This window comes from Antedon bifida, chromosome 8 (genome assembly GCF_963402885.1).
Source record: "Antedon bifida chromosome 8, ecAntBifi1.1, whole genome shotgun sequence".
Lineage (NCBI taxonomy): Eukaryota > Metazoa > Echinodermata > Crinoidea > Comatulida > Antedonidae > Antedon > Antedon bifida.
Window position 1 is genome coordinate 10892057 of NC_136233.1, and position 19089 is coordinate 10911145.

The 19089-nt window shown below is 33.8% G+C and overlaps 1 protein-coding gene across 2 annotated transcripts; it reads right to left on the minus strand.

Moving 5' to 3' along the window:
- Window positions 1-590: 590 nt before the first annotated feature.
- Window positions 591-9854, minus strand: LOC144850146 (uncharacterized). 2 transcript variants are annotated; one of them, XM_078707360.1, is made up of 14 exons: window positions 9723-9854; window positions 7851-8356; window positions 7345-7556; window positions 6779-6950; window positions 6514-6623; window positions 6256-6372; window positions 5732-6010; window positions 5050-5233; window positions 4610-4735; window positions 4235-4341; window positions 3395-3991; window positions 2832-2904; window positions 2481-2552; window positions 591-2117 (listed from the first exon to the last, which is right to left on the minus strand). In XM_078707360.1, exons 2-14 carry the CDS (start codon window positions 8338-8340, stop codon window positions 1891-1893), a joined length of 2766 nt encoding a protein of 921 aa, XP_078563486.1. In that variant the 5' UTR covers window positions 8341-8356; window positions 9723-9854; the 3' UTR covers window positions 591-1890. The 2 variants fall into 2 exon arrangements, with proteins under 2 accessions (XP_078563486.1, XP_078563487.1); XM_078707361.1 differs by lacking the exon at window positions 3395-3991.
- Between the last annotated feature and the right edge of the window lie 9235 nt (window positions 9855-19089).

The following is a 19089-nucleotide window of genomic DNA, read 5'->3' on the forward strand; positions in this document are numbered from 1 at the left end:
TGTTGATAATGCTAACAATATTAAGACTAGTATTCTTGTGATAACTTTTACTATATGGTGATATTTCTAAATATATTAAATTGTGTTGTTTTAAAAGTAGGTAGTAGTAGCCGTTAGATGGCGCAATACAAATAATTCTACAATTCTATAATTATTTGCATCGTTTTCTTTCTCTTTATGTCATAACTTGCACCCTCACCTTCATTTAGTAAGCCATGAAAATGTTATTTTGAAATATGTTCTTCGGAGAGTTTAGGTAATAGATAAATAAGATGAGGCATAGGCCCCTTGGTATAATTAATGACATCACATTTTCTGGTATTGTAGAGCCTAAAGTAACTTTCATAAAATATATTTGCTTTATAATAAGTAGGCCTAGGTAACTCAATATCAGGCCTGCACAGTGTTTTCTATTTTTCAGAACTAAATAATAATAACATACTGGTTGACTTCGTCCTAACATGCGGTGTTTTTCCTTTGTTGTTAAAGTGGTTGCAACGCGATCATTATTAAGTGGTATCTGAAAAAAGGGGACATTTTTTTCAGTGTGTTTAAATGGAGGTGAACTATAAAAAATCATTTTATTTTTATTTCATTCATTTGGCATGCCGGCTCGCACAAAAGCTAAAACTCCACTTGTCGCCTGAAGGACGTGTAGCTTCCTAAAACAAACAAGTACATTAAGGCCTACAGGCTGAGTAAAAAGCTTTCAAAGCAAATAAAACAAACATACTATATGTTTCATTTAAAAGGAAAAAACAAATTATTATTATTATGGAACAAATTCTTGAGTTTTCCCTGAAATAATTTAAACTCATCGCAAACAAGAGAACATTCATCTTGCAGCGAATTACATAGTCTAACAAAACGGGTGGGAATTTTTACATCATTCTTTGAAATAAGTAAGAGATTCGGGATGACGGTTAATAAATAAGACGATGAAATATTAAACAAAATCTGGTTTGTAATTAACAATGTGTACAAAATTCTTTTATCAAACCTATGGTACGAATTACGAGATTAGATGGTAAATACCTTCTTTTCTTGGCGGTTTCGTTGTTCCTTTCACGAACAACTTTTTCAGAAGAATGACTACCTGTATTAACAAACCATTGGTTTGATAAAAGGAATTGTTTTCATTATACAGAATTGTCAAGTTATTTTAATATCTTATCTAAAAATAAGTTAAAAACAAGTACTAACAGTTAAATCTTAAAGATTTAAAATGACTAGTCTCTTCTCATTGGACTGTTCCAGCTGCTTTTGATTGAGAATAAACAATGCAAAACCCTATTTCATTATTTATATGAAATGTACTAAACTGTGATGTTTCATAATGAAACACCAAGTCATTATTTCAATTTTTGAAACATCATCTTTTCCTATTATTTTCTTATTATTAACTGCTTCGGTGTTTTATTATTTTCATATTCTTTATAGTAGGGAAAACTCCATTATTTCATTTCGTGGGCCTACATAATGACTTTTTTCATTATATAACTATATATATGCATCAGAAAAATAATTTTAATTTATAAGCGTATATTTTATCGGTGACATTTTTTCTTCAGATATGTACTGATTTTTTTGCTAAAATGTGACATTGTTCTAGCAATTTAAAATAATATGTCTATACATTTCTACAAAAGCATATTGAGATGAGTAGTAGTAGTATTTGTAGGCCTACAGTATTGTTTTTAATTCATTTATATGTAATTTTACCTTCTATGGACCAGAGTTTCCGAAATAAAAGATTAAATGAATTACCGCTGAAAAACAACCTAAAACTGTCGACTCTAGAAAATCTCTCTCATCGAGGTTATGTAACACTTTAATAGTGTTAATCTTTTGCATCATCACATAATGTTGAATTCTTTGTATTCTTATTCATCAAACTTTCTTTCTCCATTTTCTGTGAACGTACAGACTATTAGCACGTGCCCCGAGATATGACGGCCATGCTTGTTGTCTGAATGGAAGTACACGCGCACATGGTGGTTGTGCGCATGCACATGTTAGGTGTAACCGGTAAACCGTCATCTCACCCATATGTAGATTAAATGGGTACATTTTAAGCGGATCTGTAAGTAACATCTGCTCTGCCTTTTTCAAAGAATCTAGAAAAAAAAGATCATTGGTAAATAAGCTTTTTACAGCCAATTGCCATGCGGTATCGTGTCTGGTAGTTCGGTCTACTGCTACTTGAAATTAGTGGCCTAGTAATACTTCTTTTTTCATTAAATAATCTATAACCACAGTGCCCCGGTAGGGACTTCTTTTATATTTCGTTTACAATCGGCTCGATTAGTACAGTTCATATTTGACGACAACCTGAATGTTGTGGAAGGAGGAAGCTGATAAAAGACATGAGCAAGTTGGAAATCATTCAGAAATTAACATTTTGAGAATGTCGATAATATAAAATATTTTCACACACAAAATCATTATTGAAATTATTTTTAAAGCATTGATATAATTACCAGAATTATTTCCTTTGCATTCGTCTTCTACAACTTGCTCATATGCGTCGTGATCCATCCCATAATATTTACCTAGAAAACAAAAGAAGAAAGGCAGTTCAGAGAAACTAAATTGATTAATGTCATCTTTGCTTTAAATTCATTTTTTCGGGTAAAACTTTTGTTTCGATTACATTTTTGGTCAAAGTGGATAACAATTATATGTGACATTAAAATAGCATATTCAACAACAATTTTTTTTTAATAATTATTTTTTTTTAGGGGGACAATACATCTTTAATGCATCTTTAGTACCCGTATTTAAAACTACTAAAGATTCAGGAATGAGTTAACATTAAAAGGAATACTTACTATCAATGTTCATTCTATCACCTTCTACCTCCATTTTGCGATCTACACAGTTCTGTTCGTCTTCAGTTAGAATCTGAAATAAACCAAGGCAAACGTAATATTATAGTTAAATGTATCAGTACCTTTATGTCATAGGCAAATATTGTTCTTTTCTGAACTTTATTATATCTATATTGCCTTGAACGTCATAACTTAATTGTACACAGTATGATTTAAGGGGGAGATGACCTAAGTTTTCAACTTCTTGTTTCCTCCTTTTCCTACACTTTGTTGACAAGAAAATATGTACTTTATTATGTTACAACATGTTGTTGGAAATAGATAAACGTAATCAACAATCAACAATGTATAATAAAAAGCTATGTTTTGTATGTAATTAATTTTTCAATTCTAAATAAAGAACTCTTATTTTTTTATCATTTAAAGTTGCTTTGTGCAAAAATATTTCATTTATAAAAATTGTAAACTATATTATTGGAAACATGTGTATTTAACAACTATATCATAATGCAATGAGCGTATGCTACGACCCAATGCCTTACTAATCGAAAGCATAAGACTACCTCCGTTTCTGATGGATAGAACCAGTAAACTGGAAATATCAAATCAATGCCATCACTACCACGATGAAGGCGTGGAACCAATGTACCTGTTGCGATTAAGCGTTGAAGACCACCAGAATCGTGAGGGCCTGCATGTCGCTTTCCTCGATTTCCATAATCATTGCCATCGAGGTTATCTGGCGTTATGAAATTCTCAATGCCAGGGTTAGAAACCCCAGAATCTTGCATCATTTCTTCAACTAATTGCAACAATTTGTGTTTCTTTGAATGTTTTGATTGCTTATTTGATTCCTGAATTTGTGTATGTTTGTCTAATTCTTTGGCTTTTTGAGTAATTTCGTTATAAGAATCTAAACCATCTGACGCGTGTTCTTTATTATATAAAAAGTTGCCGAGATATGAATCATCACTGGGGTATGCAACAAACATATGTCGGGTTTTCTCTGTTTTTGAAAGTGATGACGCGTCACCGACTCCAGATTCTGTGGGTCTGAGATGTGATGTAGTAGTTGGAATGTAGTCCACAAACTGGTGACCTCTATGCCCATGGTTCTTCGTCTCTTTATACTTTGTAGGTTTCTTTTGGTGTTCTTGTCTCTGTCACAAAATAAACGAATGATACAAATTAGGAGTATATTCTTTACTACTGTTGTTAATTGATAACATACCGTTGCATCGCATGTGGCACACGGTTAATGCGTGCAACACGCGATTACCAGGTACAGATTGTTATGACACGCATCAGCAAAATGATACATCGAATGCAAATGTAGAAACATAGACAAGACCATAACATGTTAATCTATGCCTATAAAGAATGTATGATTATTTTTATTTTACCCGTCTATTGATCACATATTCTGCTGTACCAGGAAACTCTTTGAGAAACTTATCAGCTAATATACTTGTATTAACGCTGTGTGTGTACTCATCAGAAGTATGAATCACTAAAAAAAAATAAATGTTGGATTTGTTATATATTTTTAATTGCTGTTTGTTATACGGTGGTGATGTTTTAATTTGGTAAAATTGTGATTTTCAAGAGATTTCTTTTACTGGATTGGTCACAACAACCTATAGTTGGTTGGCGATCTATCAAATATATAAAAAGCACATTCGAACGAAAGTCATCTATTTCGACCTTATTTTCATGTGACAAAATAAACAATTCTATTTATAAAGCCTACTGCATTTTATAAAACAAATACAACTTACAAGAGTTATACACGATAGAACCAGGGCTGCCGGTCGAATAGCTCATTGCATAGAGACGTGAATATGAACTAGTGTTGAAACGAACTTTGCAAAAATCCGCCCTACTTTTTGATGACTGGAACGTAGCTACAGTGTAAAGAAAGAACTTGTAACTGATACAATATATATGGATTTGGGCTGCCGAGTGGTTAGGGTACTTGTTGGGATGCGGGGTGGAAAGGAACCTGCCCCTTCTAACATCGTATTCCCTTATCTTAAAACAGGGACATTTATGAAATACTTTTCAGTCTAAAATTCACACAGAATTCCAAGGATTGGCACAATAACTTAACAGCTTATTGCTTATTTCCCTATATTCAGAATTCGCCATACCATTTTACAACAAAAAAAATAAAGTTTTCGAGATACTATATTTAGGCTAAAGACAATAATGTACTTACATTTAGTGAATGAGAATTTAGTACTTTTTCCTTCATGATTGAGGCAATCGGAGGCGAAATATAGAAACATATCCTGCCCTGTTCCTTCAATGCTAACTGTGAGTGGAGAACTCTGAATACTTCCCGAATGACGGATAAATGGTTGAATTAGAGGTTCACCTGTTTTGCCATCCAACACAGTAACCTAGAAAAATAATTTAGAAAAACAAATGATACCAATCATTATAATAATGTATGGAGCTATCTGTAGTTTATCTACAGTAATTATCATCACAATATGTCAAAGAATAGGCAGTGGTGAATGGGTTGATATGGCGGTTAACCCGGACATACAACTCAGTAATCTAGAACAAATATAATTAGGCCTACAATAAGATTAATATATTTAATTACAATAAATTTTAAAGTACTAAAGATCCATGATATAACGAATAAGTAGGCAAATTTCGATTTGCGTAATTGTTTCGTCGTTGTTCCCTACCGGTACATTTTCTCGAGACGATTGTTAATCATCCCCAACACCTGAACCAGTCACTCTTCCCTGCCTGAACCGATAATCGACGGAATTGCGTCTGATGACTTTGACAAAAATGACAAACCAAACTTAAACGAATGCGCACGATGAAAAAAGACGATAGATAGATTTCTAATTTTGAACTTAGATGAATTAAGATGAACTTACCTCTGAGTAATAGTAAACTGGAAATGTTGGCCCATGATTGAATATTACTAAAAAATCTGGAACATCGTCATCGTTGAAGAATGCCGGTGCAGGAGTTGCATACGTTTCTGACATTGGCATAGAAAAGTTCCATATCATTTCATAATTATCACCGTTTATAGCCAAGACGGTTGAATTAAAAGTTGCAATAACTATATCCAGTACACTGTCACCTGTTATATCAAGCAAGACAGGCGGAGTCATGACGCCCTTATAGACATCCTTGTACAAGCACCTTGCCTAATTGAAAAGAACCAGCAGTTAGGTTAATATTAAATACATAAACTCATTGATAAGGCTCGTCATGACGTTCATTAGTTTAGTACCACTGCCTGCCATTGTACTCTGAAAAAGAGTGAATTCATCCTAGGGCGTAACGTTTACAAACAGCTTTGCATATTCACTCATTTTCTCTAACTATCTAAGGTAATGTGTGGGTCGTTTTTAACACATAAAATATAGCCAGTCTATAAAAATCCAGCTACCTCTTGTATCTTGCCGTTAATAACGTCTTGCAGTTTGATTATCCAAAGTGAACCTCCATGTGTTTCACCACCTGTCCCAAAGAGTATAACTTCTTCCCCCTGACTGTTGTAATAAACCTGGGAAATTAGAAAAAGAACAGTACGTACGTGTTAGAATGATTCGTGATAATTAAGTAACAGGGCCTACTTGGCCAAGAGCAAAACTAATAACAACAATAGATATGCCTAAACAAATAATAAGCATTATTTCAAACACACCTGAGGTGAATAATACGATTCCATTCCATCAGGAACCTTAGACCACGTGATGAGCTGACCAGTCGCACCACTAAACAGCATTACTCGCCCAGCATAAGTGACATTAGCACCTAAAATGTAAAATGTTGCAAATATGTAAAATACATATAATGCTCCCGTGTCATTTTCTAAGAGACTACACCAGTGTTAATTATCCGGTTTTCAGAGTTTACATCTTCTACAATAGTAGGCCTAATTATTGGTTTGCATGATTCCTGCCTTTTACCTGGTTTCCTTAACGGATCACCTCCATGCACTGTTAGGATGTCTTGAACATCATCACCATCGATGTCGTGGAGGAACTGTGCTGTATAGAAGTTACTGATAGACACCTTAGATGCATGATTGTCGAAAATCCATAATCTCACTCCGTCACTACCGCTTATTAATTCAAACATCTATAAGATTTATATTTAAACACTTTGTATAAATATGCTTGAGTACCACATATTTTGGTTTATTCATTCAATATCGTGAATTAATCTGACTATCAACTTTCTTTGTCCAATAAGTATCGTTGATACTATTTGTCATGGTTTTATAGAAACACTCAACATTTGTAGACTACAGTAAGTAGCCCTAATCTAATTAATCATAATCGCAACATAATAAAACTATATATTGCCAATTCCTCCTAAAGTCTGAAGAAGTATTTTGGCTTGGAATGTTTTGAATAGTGATAAGCCATTTTACTACTTTGGCCAAATTGTTGTGAAAATGCGTATAGAAACACGAATCATTTCCCAATCACTAGCTACTTTTTAGAAGGGAACTCAATTTCAAACCACTTACCCCCATTCTACCTGAACATACACAGTCAGAGACACCATCTCCAGTGATGTCAGCGTTACAATTCAGAGCAAATACCTCTTGCTCAGACCAGTGTCGCCAAATCTCATTTCCTGTGATACCATCTAATGCAAGCACTCCACCAAAACAGGGTACTTGCCCGTCAAAATAGATTCTACATACGAGGTCTGGATCAGCAAACGGACTACCGGCACCTAAGAGAAGATAAGTTAATTTATACTATACTGAATAAGAAAGATAGTACTGTTACTTAGCCTCGAACAAGACAACACGCCTGTAACATTCGAGTACAATTTAATATTAAATGAAACATCGAGACGCAGTATACTCGATATTTTACCATTCGAATTGCATTGCGAATATTTTTATAGTGTCGTTTCAAACGAACTTCATGACGTTTATATCAAACATTTTTTGACACAATAGTTGTTTTATATTTGAATCGTGGATTCGTTCATATATTTTTTTTCTAATGTCAGAGATCTCACCTGTTGCAAAACCAAGTATAGCATCTAATATGCCGTCTTCGTTTACATCTACCAAACGCACTGCAGTTTCTGTAAGAAGCTGTGGAAAATTCTGAACCCATACTTGATGTACCTCTAATTTTGAGCAAACCGGAAAATCAGATGATATACCAGAGTTGGTGTCATTTAGAACTTGAATAACTGGCTTTCTATGACTTCCAACATTTGAGTTTCCTCCTGATGAAGAATTATGTTTGATTATGTTTAATATTATAAGAAATCCAGCCAGCATTACAAGCCCGACGACAAATAAGTAAAGACATTTTACACATAGTTCATTTAGACAGCAGCATCGCATCGGTGGTTGCTGTGTTCTAACGGCATGCTTTTTTCTTTCTGGAAACGGATGAGGTGGACTCCTCACAACTGGTGAGGCTGGTCTGTATTCTTCCTCTGAACTAACTTCTTCCAATTGAACTCTATCGTAGGCATACTTTCCCTTGTTGAACATTCTTCATTAGACAATCCTAAAATAAAACATAAATCATAATTTGTAGTTCATATTCCGTTGTATTTGTCCAACAGTAAATGCATGTTGACCCCAATACAGGAAAAGATAACAATCTTAAAATATGCAAGAGAGTTACTACAGTATGGTAAATAATTGAATTAACTGAACTGATTATACTTCGTTGGAGGATATAACGGTCTGTTCATTATGACATCTTTTTTTTGAAGCTAAACATTCTTTGGTTACTGTGTAAAATGCACTTCACAAATACATTAACGCCAGACGGCAAAGATCATTTGCATTTACCGCGCGATAACAATAATGAACTTCATCATTATACAATGAGCACTTCCTGTGGTTTATTAGATCCTAAGTAGAGCGTTTATAGGTTATCCTTATTGGGCAGCTGGTAAAGTTCATCATGGTTATACATTCGACTTTTAAGATCAAAGGTAAATGAACTCATTATTCAGATATTTAATAATCAATGACTGTTTTATTTATTTAACGGTATAGTATATAAATATATATGCTAGATAGATTAAAATAATTATAATAATATTCTAAAGAAAAACGGTAATAAATAAACAATGATGAATGAAGACGTCAAATATATGATCAAATGACAGATAACATAAAGATAGGGAGGTGCAGTAATAGTACACCAGCTATCATTTCATATTCTAAAATTCAATGGAACGCTCTTTGGCCACTTATTATAATTTAACATTTTTAGTCGCGTGCAGACGCAACTCTACAGCTCACTATATCGGTCGGTTAGTCGGTCGGTCTGTCTGTCGGTCGGTCGGTAAACACTAACTCAAATTTGAGCACGCGACTGCAGCCATGTATATGGCCTTGTTTTAAATTTAATTAAATGCTGCATCTAAACAAAGACCAGAATTTCAGAGTAGGCTGATCGCAAGATTCACTGGCACTATTCACTTACACACGGTAAAATGTGGGAAAGACAGTTTGGTATGAATTTGAGTAACCGTAGGCCTCGTTGGTTTATGGCTCAATGACATTTTAAACGACTATTGTTATACTAATAAATACTTTCCGATTGTTGAGCGGATCATGTTGAGTAGATTGGCCTATTATGATATTGTTAAACTAAAACTACTGATCTTTTTTAACTAAGGGTAACCTTGGTTTAACTACGAACTTGACGAATGTTCCTTAATCCTAATATATACGTTTCCAAATGCCAAACTCTCAGCTCTAAGAATCCAAACATGTCACTTCCCTTTACATACTGTTTTAAAAACCCTAATATACCAGATAATTGAATTCAGATAAACTTTACACATAATTTATAATAACAATCATTATTTATATAGGCCTAATAGACAAACATTATAGCAAATATTATTACTTACTTTAGTAAGGTGATAGATAGGCATCAGCTCTGTGGAACTTCCTGTAGTTCTCGATACTTTCTTCAATTGAACGAATTTAACGACATAAGATGCAGGAATATTATAGGCTAAGCATTTCCTTTCCTGTTAAATATGGTGGTTGTGGTACACTTACATTTCATAAACTATGGGTGTAGTGAACTGTGACTTTTGTTTATTCGCATTGTTGGAGCCTTATTCTTGTCGTAAACCACACATGCGTGACGTAGCACGGTAAATAAACATGATACTCTCGGTAGATTGCATGCATGCCTACTACTTGAAAAATGGAGGAAACCCCTTCATGCTAGAACCCATCAGATGTTGTAAGTGCCAGTATAAAATTGATTTGATTTAATATGTTGAGATAGACAATGTTGAGCCATGAAATGTGCAAAAAGTCACATTAGTGGATTTGTTTGTTTTATCTTTATACTGGGTGACCTCTTCAGTCAAAGACTGATCTCCCAGAGGGCCCAGTTGGTGATTTTATTTTATTTTATTTTATTTCAACAATATTTTATGAGGGTGGTCCATCCAGCATCAGCTGATCATTAGGGACCCTCAAACAAACAAATAAATAAACTACAAAAACACAAAATTAACAAAGATAAAAAAAAATAAATATATATATATATATAAAAATATACAGAAAGCCAACAATGAAAGAAGGAAAAAAGGAAATAAAATCAGAGAGAGAGAAACAGTGGCTGTGATGTACTAATACACCGGGGTAACCCCCTACTCGTCTCGAAAGATGTACTAGGTTCTTTAAAGTGCACACGAGCAAGTTGTGTACACTGGACCTACGGTTTATAGTCCTTATCCGAGAAGACTCGTTCTACCACCAGAACCATGGAGTGAGTGAGCCTCGAACCCCTGCCGATGTTATGGCTACGTGATTACGGTTCCACTGTCTTAACCGCTCGGCCACTCACTCACATTATTATTATAAATTTTTAAAGATTCATATTTGAGGATGGCATGTTTACACAAATGTGGTTGTTTGCACAAATGTGACTTTTTGCGCATTTCACGGCTCAACAGATGACTTTCAAGTTGGCCTGATGATAAAAAAAACCGGTACAGGTACACGTTGTAACTGAAAATGCAGCCATTGTCTAAACGAATGCTCTGCCCTCCAGAATATTTGAATGACTATATCAAAACGTCGGGGCTGCTACAGAAAAAAAGACCTGGCTGGCATTGGGTAGCTGAAATGTCATGATTTAGCAGCAGTCTTTTTTTCATTTTCAAAACTCCATTATTCTTCAGGCCACTGTCATCTGTTGAAAAGATGTTGAAATGTGTTAATAAGCACAGTAGCATAAACCTAATCATCATTATCACAAAAGTATATTCTTGCCACTTGATTAGTTGATTTCGTATGACGTAGAACTGGTTATTTCGTTCTATTCAATGGTCAGCCAATTTTTAGGTGATCATTTAGAATAAAATGATCACCTATTGTTATTGTATAAAATCTTTATTATTATTTTTTTTATTTTTTTTATTTTTTGGTTTTCCGCAACGAAGTTGCAGGAAAACCTCTTGTGATTGTACGAAATCATCATCATCAACATCATCTTTTTTTTCATCTTCTTTCTTTCTGTATGATTTTTGTGTAACGCTTTTCTCTAAAACTTGCAAACATAACATTTTTTTAACTATGTTGACATTTTGACATTTATGTAACGTCGTCAAGCGAAGCTTTTCATGATGCTTACAATTGCGCAACGTGACGTACGCGCGATTTAACGATTTTCTCGTATTTAACATAGCTCGACAACCAAATAACATTTCAACTTGAAACTTTGCAAAAGTTTAATTTATATTATGCGCTAAATTTCTGTGGGAAAAAAATTGCGTGTTTTACACAAAGTTACGCGCGCACGCGCATTTAAAATTTCAAAATGCGCAAAATTAATTTATAATCAACTTTCTACGCGTTTCATGTCGTTTTAAGCATGTCAAAAATTCCCACGCGTGCGCACATTTTTACGTGTGCGGTGCGCACGTAGCATTGAAAACGTATTTTTTTCGCGTGATTTATGTTTTTCCAGCCTTTTCTAGTAATTTTACCAAATTTTAAACAATTTCGACTTAAAGATACGTCATACGAGCACGTCGAATTGGACAATTTGCGCGCGTTTTTTATGAAAAGGTTAAAAAATTCGTTTAAAATATACCTTTTTTTAAACAGTCGTAATTTCTAAACTAGACGGTCAACTTTTTGTGGATGACATTTTCTGGAAGTTAATGAGTTGTAGATATCGTATCAGGTATTAATATGGCTAACCGGACATTGTGACGTCATCGTATGGCCACGCTAATATAAAATTTAGGATTTTTGTATCTTTCGTCATAGCTTACCACATTGAATAGAGCGCATCTCCACTTATCCGTTTTCCATTTTCACCCAAATTTTGATATTGTCTAGGTCAATCAACTGTCTTTCGCATGAATTATAAATATTTTAATTTTTTTGACGTCATCATTCCTAAAAATTTAAATTACGTGTGGCATTAATTTCATCTTTACAGTAAATTTTAATCTGTTATAGCTCGTAAGAATAAAATTTGATAATCACGATTACAACGTTTTCTGGAAGCTATTGGATTGTAGATACGAAACTATGTGAAAATTTTGCCAATCGGATGTTGTGACGTCATCATATGGCCAGTTAAATGAAAAAAGTCGTATTTTCATCTTTTGCGTCATAATTCATTGCATTTAAAAGAGCGCGCATCAATATTTCACGTATTCAAATTTCTTTTGCACGTTAATATGTTGTTGCTGAGATAATATCCTTCCGAAATTGCTATCTTTGTATTTCATTTTGATGCCGTCGCCATGTTAAAAATTGCAATAAATAGCGGGTCCCGTAATTTCACCTATTCTACACTGTATGTGATATAGATACAGATTATACTGTGTATACTATATATGAATCAAAATAATAGAATTCAGCAATAAAAACATATCATATTCTTCAGTTCAGGTCATAATGCCAACGTGGACACTTCCTTTTGTCCTCAACCTATCCCCTTAATGTTCGGTACGGTAAGGTACGTCGTTACACGTTCATGTTGCACCACTTGCGCGGCGGAAAACCAAACTCGTCAAAGTGACGAGTTACATGTCTAGTTTTATTTTTTTTCTTTTTATTGTTTCTGTACACTATTTTGTGTAACAATTATCTAAAAAAGTTTAATGTCAATGATTACAAAAATTTCAGAATATCTTTCAAATAATACAACTTAATCCTAATAAGCTTTCCAGCGTGATCACTCATCCGTGACGACATTTATACGCCATTTTGCGAAATCACATTATCAATCATATCTCCATAATTCATTATCACATATTAATGAAATTCACTACACGTAAACTTCAGATCAAGGGTAAAAATATTAGCAAATAAAAACGCACGCGCACGTAGGTTCATGCGCGTGATATCGCGCGTTAAAAATTTAAAACCCTCAAAATTAAGTTTTGATCAATTTAGAGCATGAATTAGGCCATTTGCGTGTTTCAAAAAATTACTGCGCAAAAATGCGTTTTTGCGCGCGCGATACTTAAAAAGCGTAAAAAATATGAATTTTTTTTACAAATCCCATTCTACTCACCATCCTTAGTACATTCACCAAATTTGAGTCAGTTCCGACTTAAAATAACGCTATACGAGCACGTTAAAAATGACAAAATGCGCACATTTATTTTACAAAAGTTCTGAAAATGGTGAAAAATAGGTCTTTTTTAAAATGAAAATAATTCTTCAGAATGCAAGATGACCCCCGATTTTTTTAACTTATTCTGGAAGCCATTGAGTTGTAGATATGAATTCATGTACACATTTTACGTACAAAATGTTTTGACGTCATCAAATGGCCACTTGAATTTAAAAATTAGGATTTGTTATCTTTTTGTGTAGATTATCACATTCAACAGAGCGCATCTTGGTTATGTGTGCTCGAATTTCGCACAACTTTCAGTATGTGCTTGCTTAATTAATTATCTTTATCATGAGTTGACACTATCTTCATTTTAATGGCGTCATCACGCGTAAAAACTTGAATAACGTAGGCCGTGTAATTTCACCTTCGCAGTAAATTTGAATATCTTACAGCTCTTCAGAATTGAAGGTTACCTTGATGATTATAATTTATTATGAAAGCTGATGAAATGTAGATATTAATTCATATAAAAATTAAGCCTATCGGATGTTGTGACGTTAACATATGGCCAGTTGAAGTGAAAAAGTAGTTTTTTCATATTTTTCGTCAAAGTTATACACAATTCAAAGAGCGCGCACAGCGCTTCTACGTGCCAAATTTTTTTCCAAATCTTATATTTTTTTGCTCAATTAATTATCTTTCGAAATTGTCATCTTAAAGTTTAGTTTGATAACGTCATCATGCCAAAACATTAGAACATGTGTGTCCCGTAATTTCACCTATGCTACACTGTATATAGATATACAGTATATACTGTACATATTGTATATGGCATATAGGCACAACTCAGCACTATAAGCATATAATAGGATGGCATACATCAACATTTTCCGATCGTATGTTAACGTACGTGCATGTTTAAAAAAAAATTAATTTCAGTAAAATGATAAAAATGATCACCTATAATTCGTCAAAGTGACGAATTAAATTCTAGTTAACATTTAAGATTGTGGCACTTAAATACAATACACTGTAGTGTAGTGTAATTATTTCAGTTTTTAAACACTGAAGCTCAAGTTTGACCAATCATAAGCGACAGTTCAGATGAGGCGTCGCTTGTGATTGGTCAAATTACTCGCATTAGACGTACATGACCGTGAGACCTTAGTGGGAGCTAAATAATGATATAAACTCATACAGCCAGTTGTCTTCACTAGTTCCAGCCGTCATGAAGTCTGGCAAACTTTTTGTCAAAGAGTCCCATACGTCTTTACTGATAAACTCCCACGTTGCACCATGATCCTTAGTGCGCATGTAACTGCGCATGTCCATGTGAATGCCATAGATAAGTCCTGTGAGTTGGTCAGATCCAATGACATTGTGTAGGTTCCTTGGTAGAGGTATTGAACAATATTTATATTTTTATACATATTATAATGATAATAACATAGGGATATATTTTTCATTTTGACATACGAAAAATATTAATATAGGCCTACGCAATGTGCCTTAAAAAAAATTCTTTTTTAAAAATCGAAAGTGAGAAAAAGAGAAAGACATTGTTGTGTGGGCGCTAAGCATTCAAAGAAGGATGTTTTCACAAAAGAAATGTAGGCCCTATGCCTAACCATTCATTGATAGTTGTCTGCAAATCCAAAAATCTCCGGGAGAAAGTGTCAGTGTTAGGCCTATTACTTATCGATTTATCAAGAGAGAGAGAGAGAGATTCTTCTTGCTGTCCATATCGATAAGTATGGAAGTTCTAAGTGTTTGATATATCAGCCAGCCTCAGTTCAGTGCTATTCTTTGAGGGACATTATGAAAACAATCCTCATTGTTTTACCTTTCCAGCGTCCATCTGGTGGTAAATATATCTTATTTCTATCAGCTCATAGTTTAATATGTTACTCTCGTGCGCAGAATTTTCTTTTTACTTGAATGAAAGACGCGTGGCGCGTCGTGTGAACGCCAAGTTTCCTCAATTTCGTCAGTACATGCATCATACTACATCTTTACTTTCTTGAAAATAGTATATCAACACAGTAAGGAAGAGAGTATGAATTGTTTGGCCAGCCTGTGGTCCGAGGGCGCTAGACTTTTGGCCAGCCTTTGGTCCCGAGGGCGCTAGAAATATAGCATTAAAATCATTCTTATAGGCCTATAAAAGCTAATTACGATTGACAATTGTTATTGAAACATTGATACTAATAGTTATTTATAAAAAATAATCAGTCCATAAACTGATGCCAATTTTGGATGGCATCGCCGGGCGAAATAAAACTGTGTTAATAAACATATATATATTAAAATCGGCTTGGTTAAGAACCAGCAATCTAAAATCATAAAAATATCCCCTATAAACATTTATTAGTAATTACTTCAGTTCAGTTTTATTGACGTTTTGTTTTTACATATTAATTATCATTAAAAATGTAATATTTGAATCGTCATCTTTTGTTATTAGTTAGAGATGTAAGCAGCCAGTTTGTAGTTTAAACGGAACAACACCTACAAACAAGCAATTATTTTGAAGTAAATCTAACGTGGTATATGATACAGCAGCCAAGAACACAAACACAATTTATTAATTCATTTTAAACTTTATTTTCCTTCTTTGTAGTTTAAGTTAGCTTTTACTCTAGAAGAATGAACAATCAATTACTAAGAATATATGCAAATCATTGTAATAAATGTTGAATTGACATATGCTCTAAAGTTAGCTTTTACTCTAGAAGAATGAATAATCAATTATAAGAATATATGCAAACCATTGTAATAAACATCGAATTGACATAAAATGTTCTACGTTAGCTTTTACTCTAGAAGAATGAACAATCAATTATTAAGAATATAGGCAAACAATTGTAATAAACGTCGAATTAACATATTATAATGTTCTAACGTAAGCTTTCACTTTAGAAAAGCATGGAAAAGATATCTCTAGCGCCCTCGGGACCACGGGCTGGCAGATATGTCTAGCGCCCTCGGACCACAGGCTGGCCAAAAGAAGAACCACAGACTGGCCGTGTGTTTCATGCTATCGCCCTCGGGATCACAGGCTGGCCAAATGTCTAGAGCCCACGGACCACAGGCTGGCCATAAAAGAACCACAGACTGGCTTTTTTATTCAGGATTCTTGTTATCATTTGTATTGCAATTATGATGTAATTGATGACTAAACAAATGTGGAATAAATGAAATGAAATGAAGTGTTTCCCGACCCCTTTAGGCCTGAGTGACTCTATTGTCACCAATGGTTTGGAATAGGCTTAACGAAGTAGTCATTTTAAAAATTAATAATTTTCAATAAAAAGAAACTAAAATTTGAAAAGATCACTAAATATTTGTTTTTAAAAATCTATTTATTCTTCAACACGGTTTAAGTTTAAAAAAAATCAAGCTAAGATACATAATTTGATAGAAACACAGATCTATAGTGTTTATCAACAGCGCCATCTATCGTTGTGACGTCACACCGCAGAACCCTATACTACTTGTGCTTGGATATTTTCAGACAAAAATCGAAATAAAAACAAATAAATAAAAAAAAAGACAATGAATACAAACTTGGGGCAAGTCTACAGAAAGTACTGTATTGCGATAAATTATTCAAAATTCAATTTTGTTTTCACAACTTCGACAGGCAACTGGACCTATTATAGGCTAATTATGTTGTTTGTCCAACAATTCTACGTCTTGTAGGCGGGATGCCCATTAATTAATCAAAAAACGATCTAAAGCTATTTTAAATGCCTTTTTGAATGAAATTAGTACACATCTCCAAATCGTACACAAAAATCTGCTGCTGCATATTGGTTACAAGGAAAACAGGCAAGACAACAGGTGGCGCTGTTGTATTTCATAGTAATTTGTACACTAGATTTTTTTTCATCCGCGAAACGTTTTTTTTCTCGTACACAAAAATGTTTAAAAAGTACTATTAAACGATCAAATGACATGAATTTATTTAGGTGTTATATAATATGCGTTATTAATCTTAAACGTATTTCAAAATAAAATACTAATCATGTTCTAGCAACGTTTTTACTTTTAGTTTACCGGTGGGTCATTTGGTCTAATTTCAAATCGTTTGGCCCTGTTAGAGTATGCAAGACTTTAAATTGTATTTATTAGTACATTAGCCGTAAATAAACTACGCGGATAACTTAGTCATATCATCCTGGGCAAAATACATCAAGCTTCGAATTATGAAGGATTTACCGGTATTGATTTTATAACCCGGATGGATAAGATCACCCAATGAATTATTTATTACGGGAACAATATCTAGATTATAGGTTAGTTAAGTTTCTTACACGCAAGGGCGTTTCAAGGTAAATTATAGACAACAAAAAGACAACACAAACAAAATACCACTTAACAAGCTAAAAGGAAAAAAACGATTTAACAAAACAATTCGTTATCCAGTGAAATGGAATCTTTCGATCAATCATGAGAAACCAAATGATTCCGACCAAAAAATAAATTTACAGAAAATATGTGAACATTATAGGCCTAGCAGAGACCATAATTTTGGTGTAGGCCTACACGTATCTCGATGATACAATAAGAAAGGTAACCATACATATTAATATATCAAATATATTATATATTGAACAAGTTCAGAGTCTCGGTCAAGAGGCATTCAGTGTGTGCATGGCACGACGCATTCTTTTCTTATGGCAATCCTTTTTTTTTGTCTTATGTTATAGGTTCGACCCACTTTTATATCTTCGTCTGTTCAAATGTTTATTTACTATACATTGCACATAATGATAATAATAATGTAGAACATTGTAACGTCATACAGTACATACTTCAACAGTGCACCCCAATTTGTGACAGTTACAATGCCAAAGGAATTAGCCGTGTGGCTCTTGACATGAATAACACCAATTTTTGAGTGATCACTTGGGGCTACTGTCTCGGGCAACTTACAGGATAAAGTTGTTGTCATTGCTGTTTTAACATTGTATACACATATGTGGACGATTTCCAACAACTTTTATCCGTGTTGCTTTTCACATGATTAAATCCATTTTTTGACCCCTGCTATTTGGTGTCCCCGGGGAAAATGTACAGGATAGGACCCGGCAGCAATGAAGACAATGAATACAAACAGAAAGTACTGTATTGCGATAAATTATTCAAAATTCAATTTTGTTTTCACATGAGTAAATAATTTTGTATTGTTCTTAAGTATTTTGAATGTCTCGACCTAGTGTAATACTATTAATGGCGATTCGGCCTAATAATAATAAAATATGTTTTTGTAATATTTTCTAATTAGTTACACTTTATATTATATTAACCTTACAGTATTCATGATTTTAACAATACGGATTCTCCTTGACATGTCTATACTTACAGCTGTAAACTGGTGTGTTTTAAAACGGCATTGTTTCTCAATGCGATTAGTCGAAAGGATTACTAATTTCTGTACATACTTCCAAACAGAGTATTAGAAGTCATAAAAGGTAACATTGTCCCACCAACAACTCAGTTACATAGGGTACGGCCGAGTATCCTGTTGAACAAAAGCACTCGTTTTAACATACGTTCTGGTTATTTCAACTATACCTATCAGTATATAAGAAGCCGATTAAAGGGATATTTTATATCAATATACCAGATTTAAGGATTTGGAGCATTAAATGAGGCACGGTAAACAT

Coding starts and splice junctions, on each gene's coding strand:
- LOC144850146 (XM_078707360.1), bottom strand. CDS start 8,340: ATGTTCAACAAGGGAAAGTATGCCTACGATAGAGTTCAATTGGAAGAA. Junction 4,736..5,049: donor TAAATTCTCATTCACTAAAT/GTAAGTACATTA, acceptor TTTACACTGTAG/CTACGTTCCAGTCATCAAAA. Junction 2,905..3,394: donor TCTATCCATCAGAAACGGAG/GTAGTCTTATGC, acceptor GGTTTATTTCAG/ATTCTAACTGAAGACGAACA.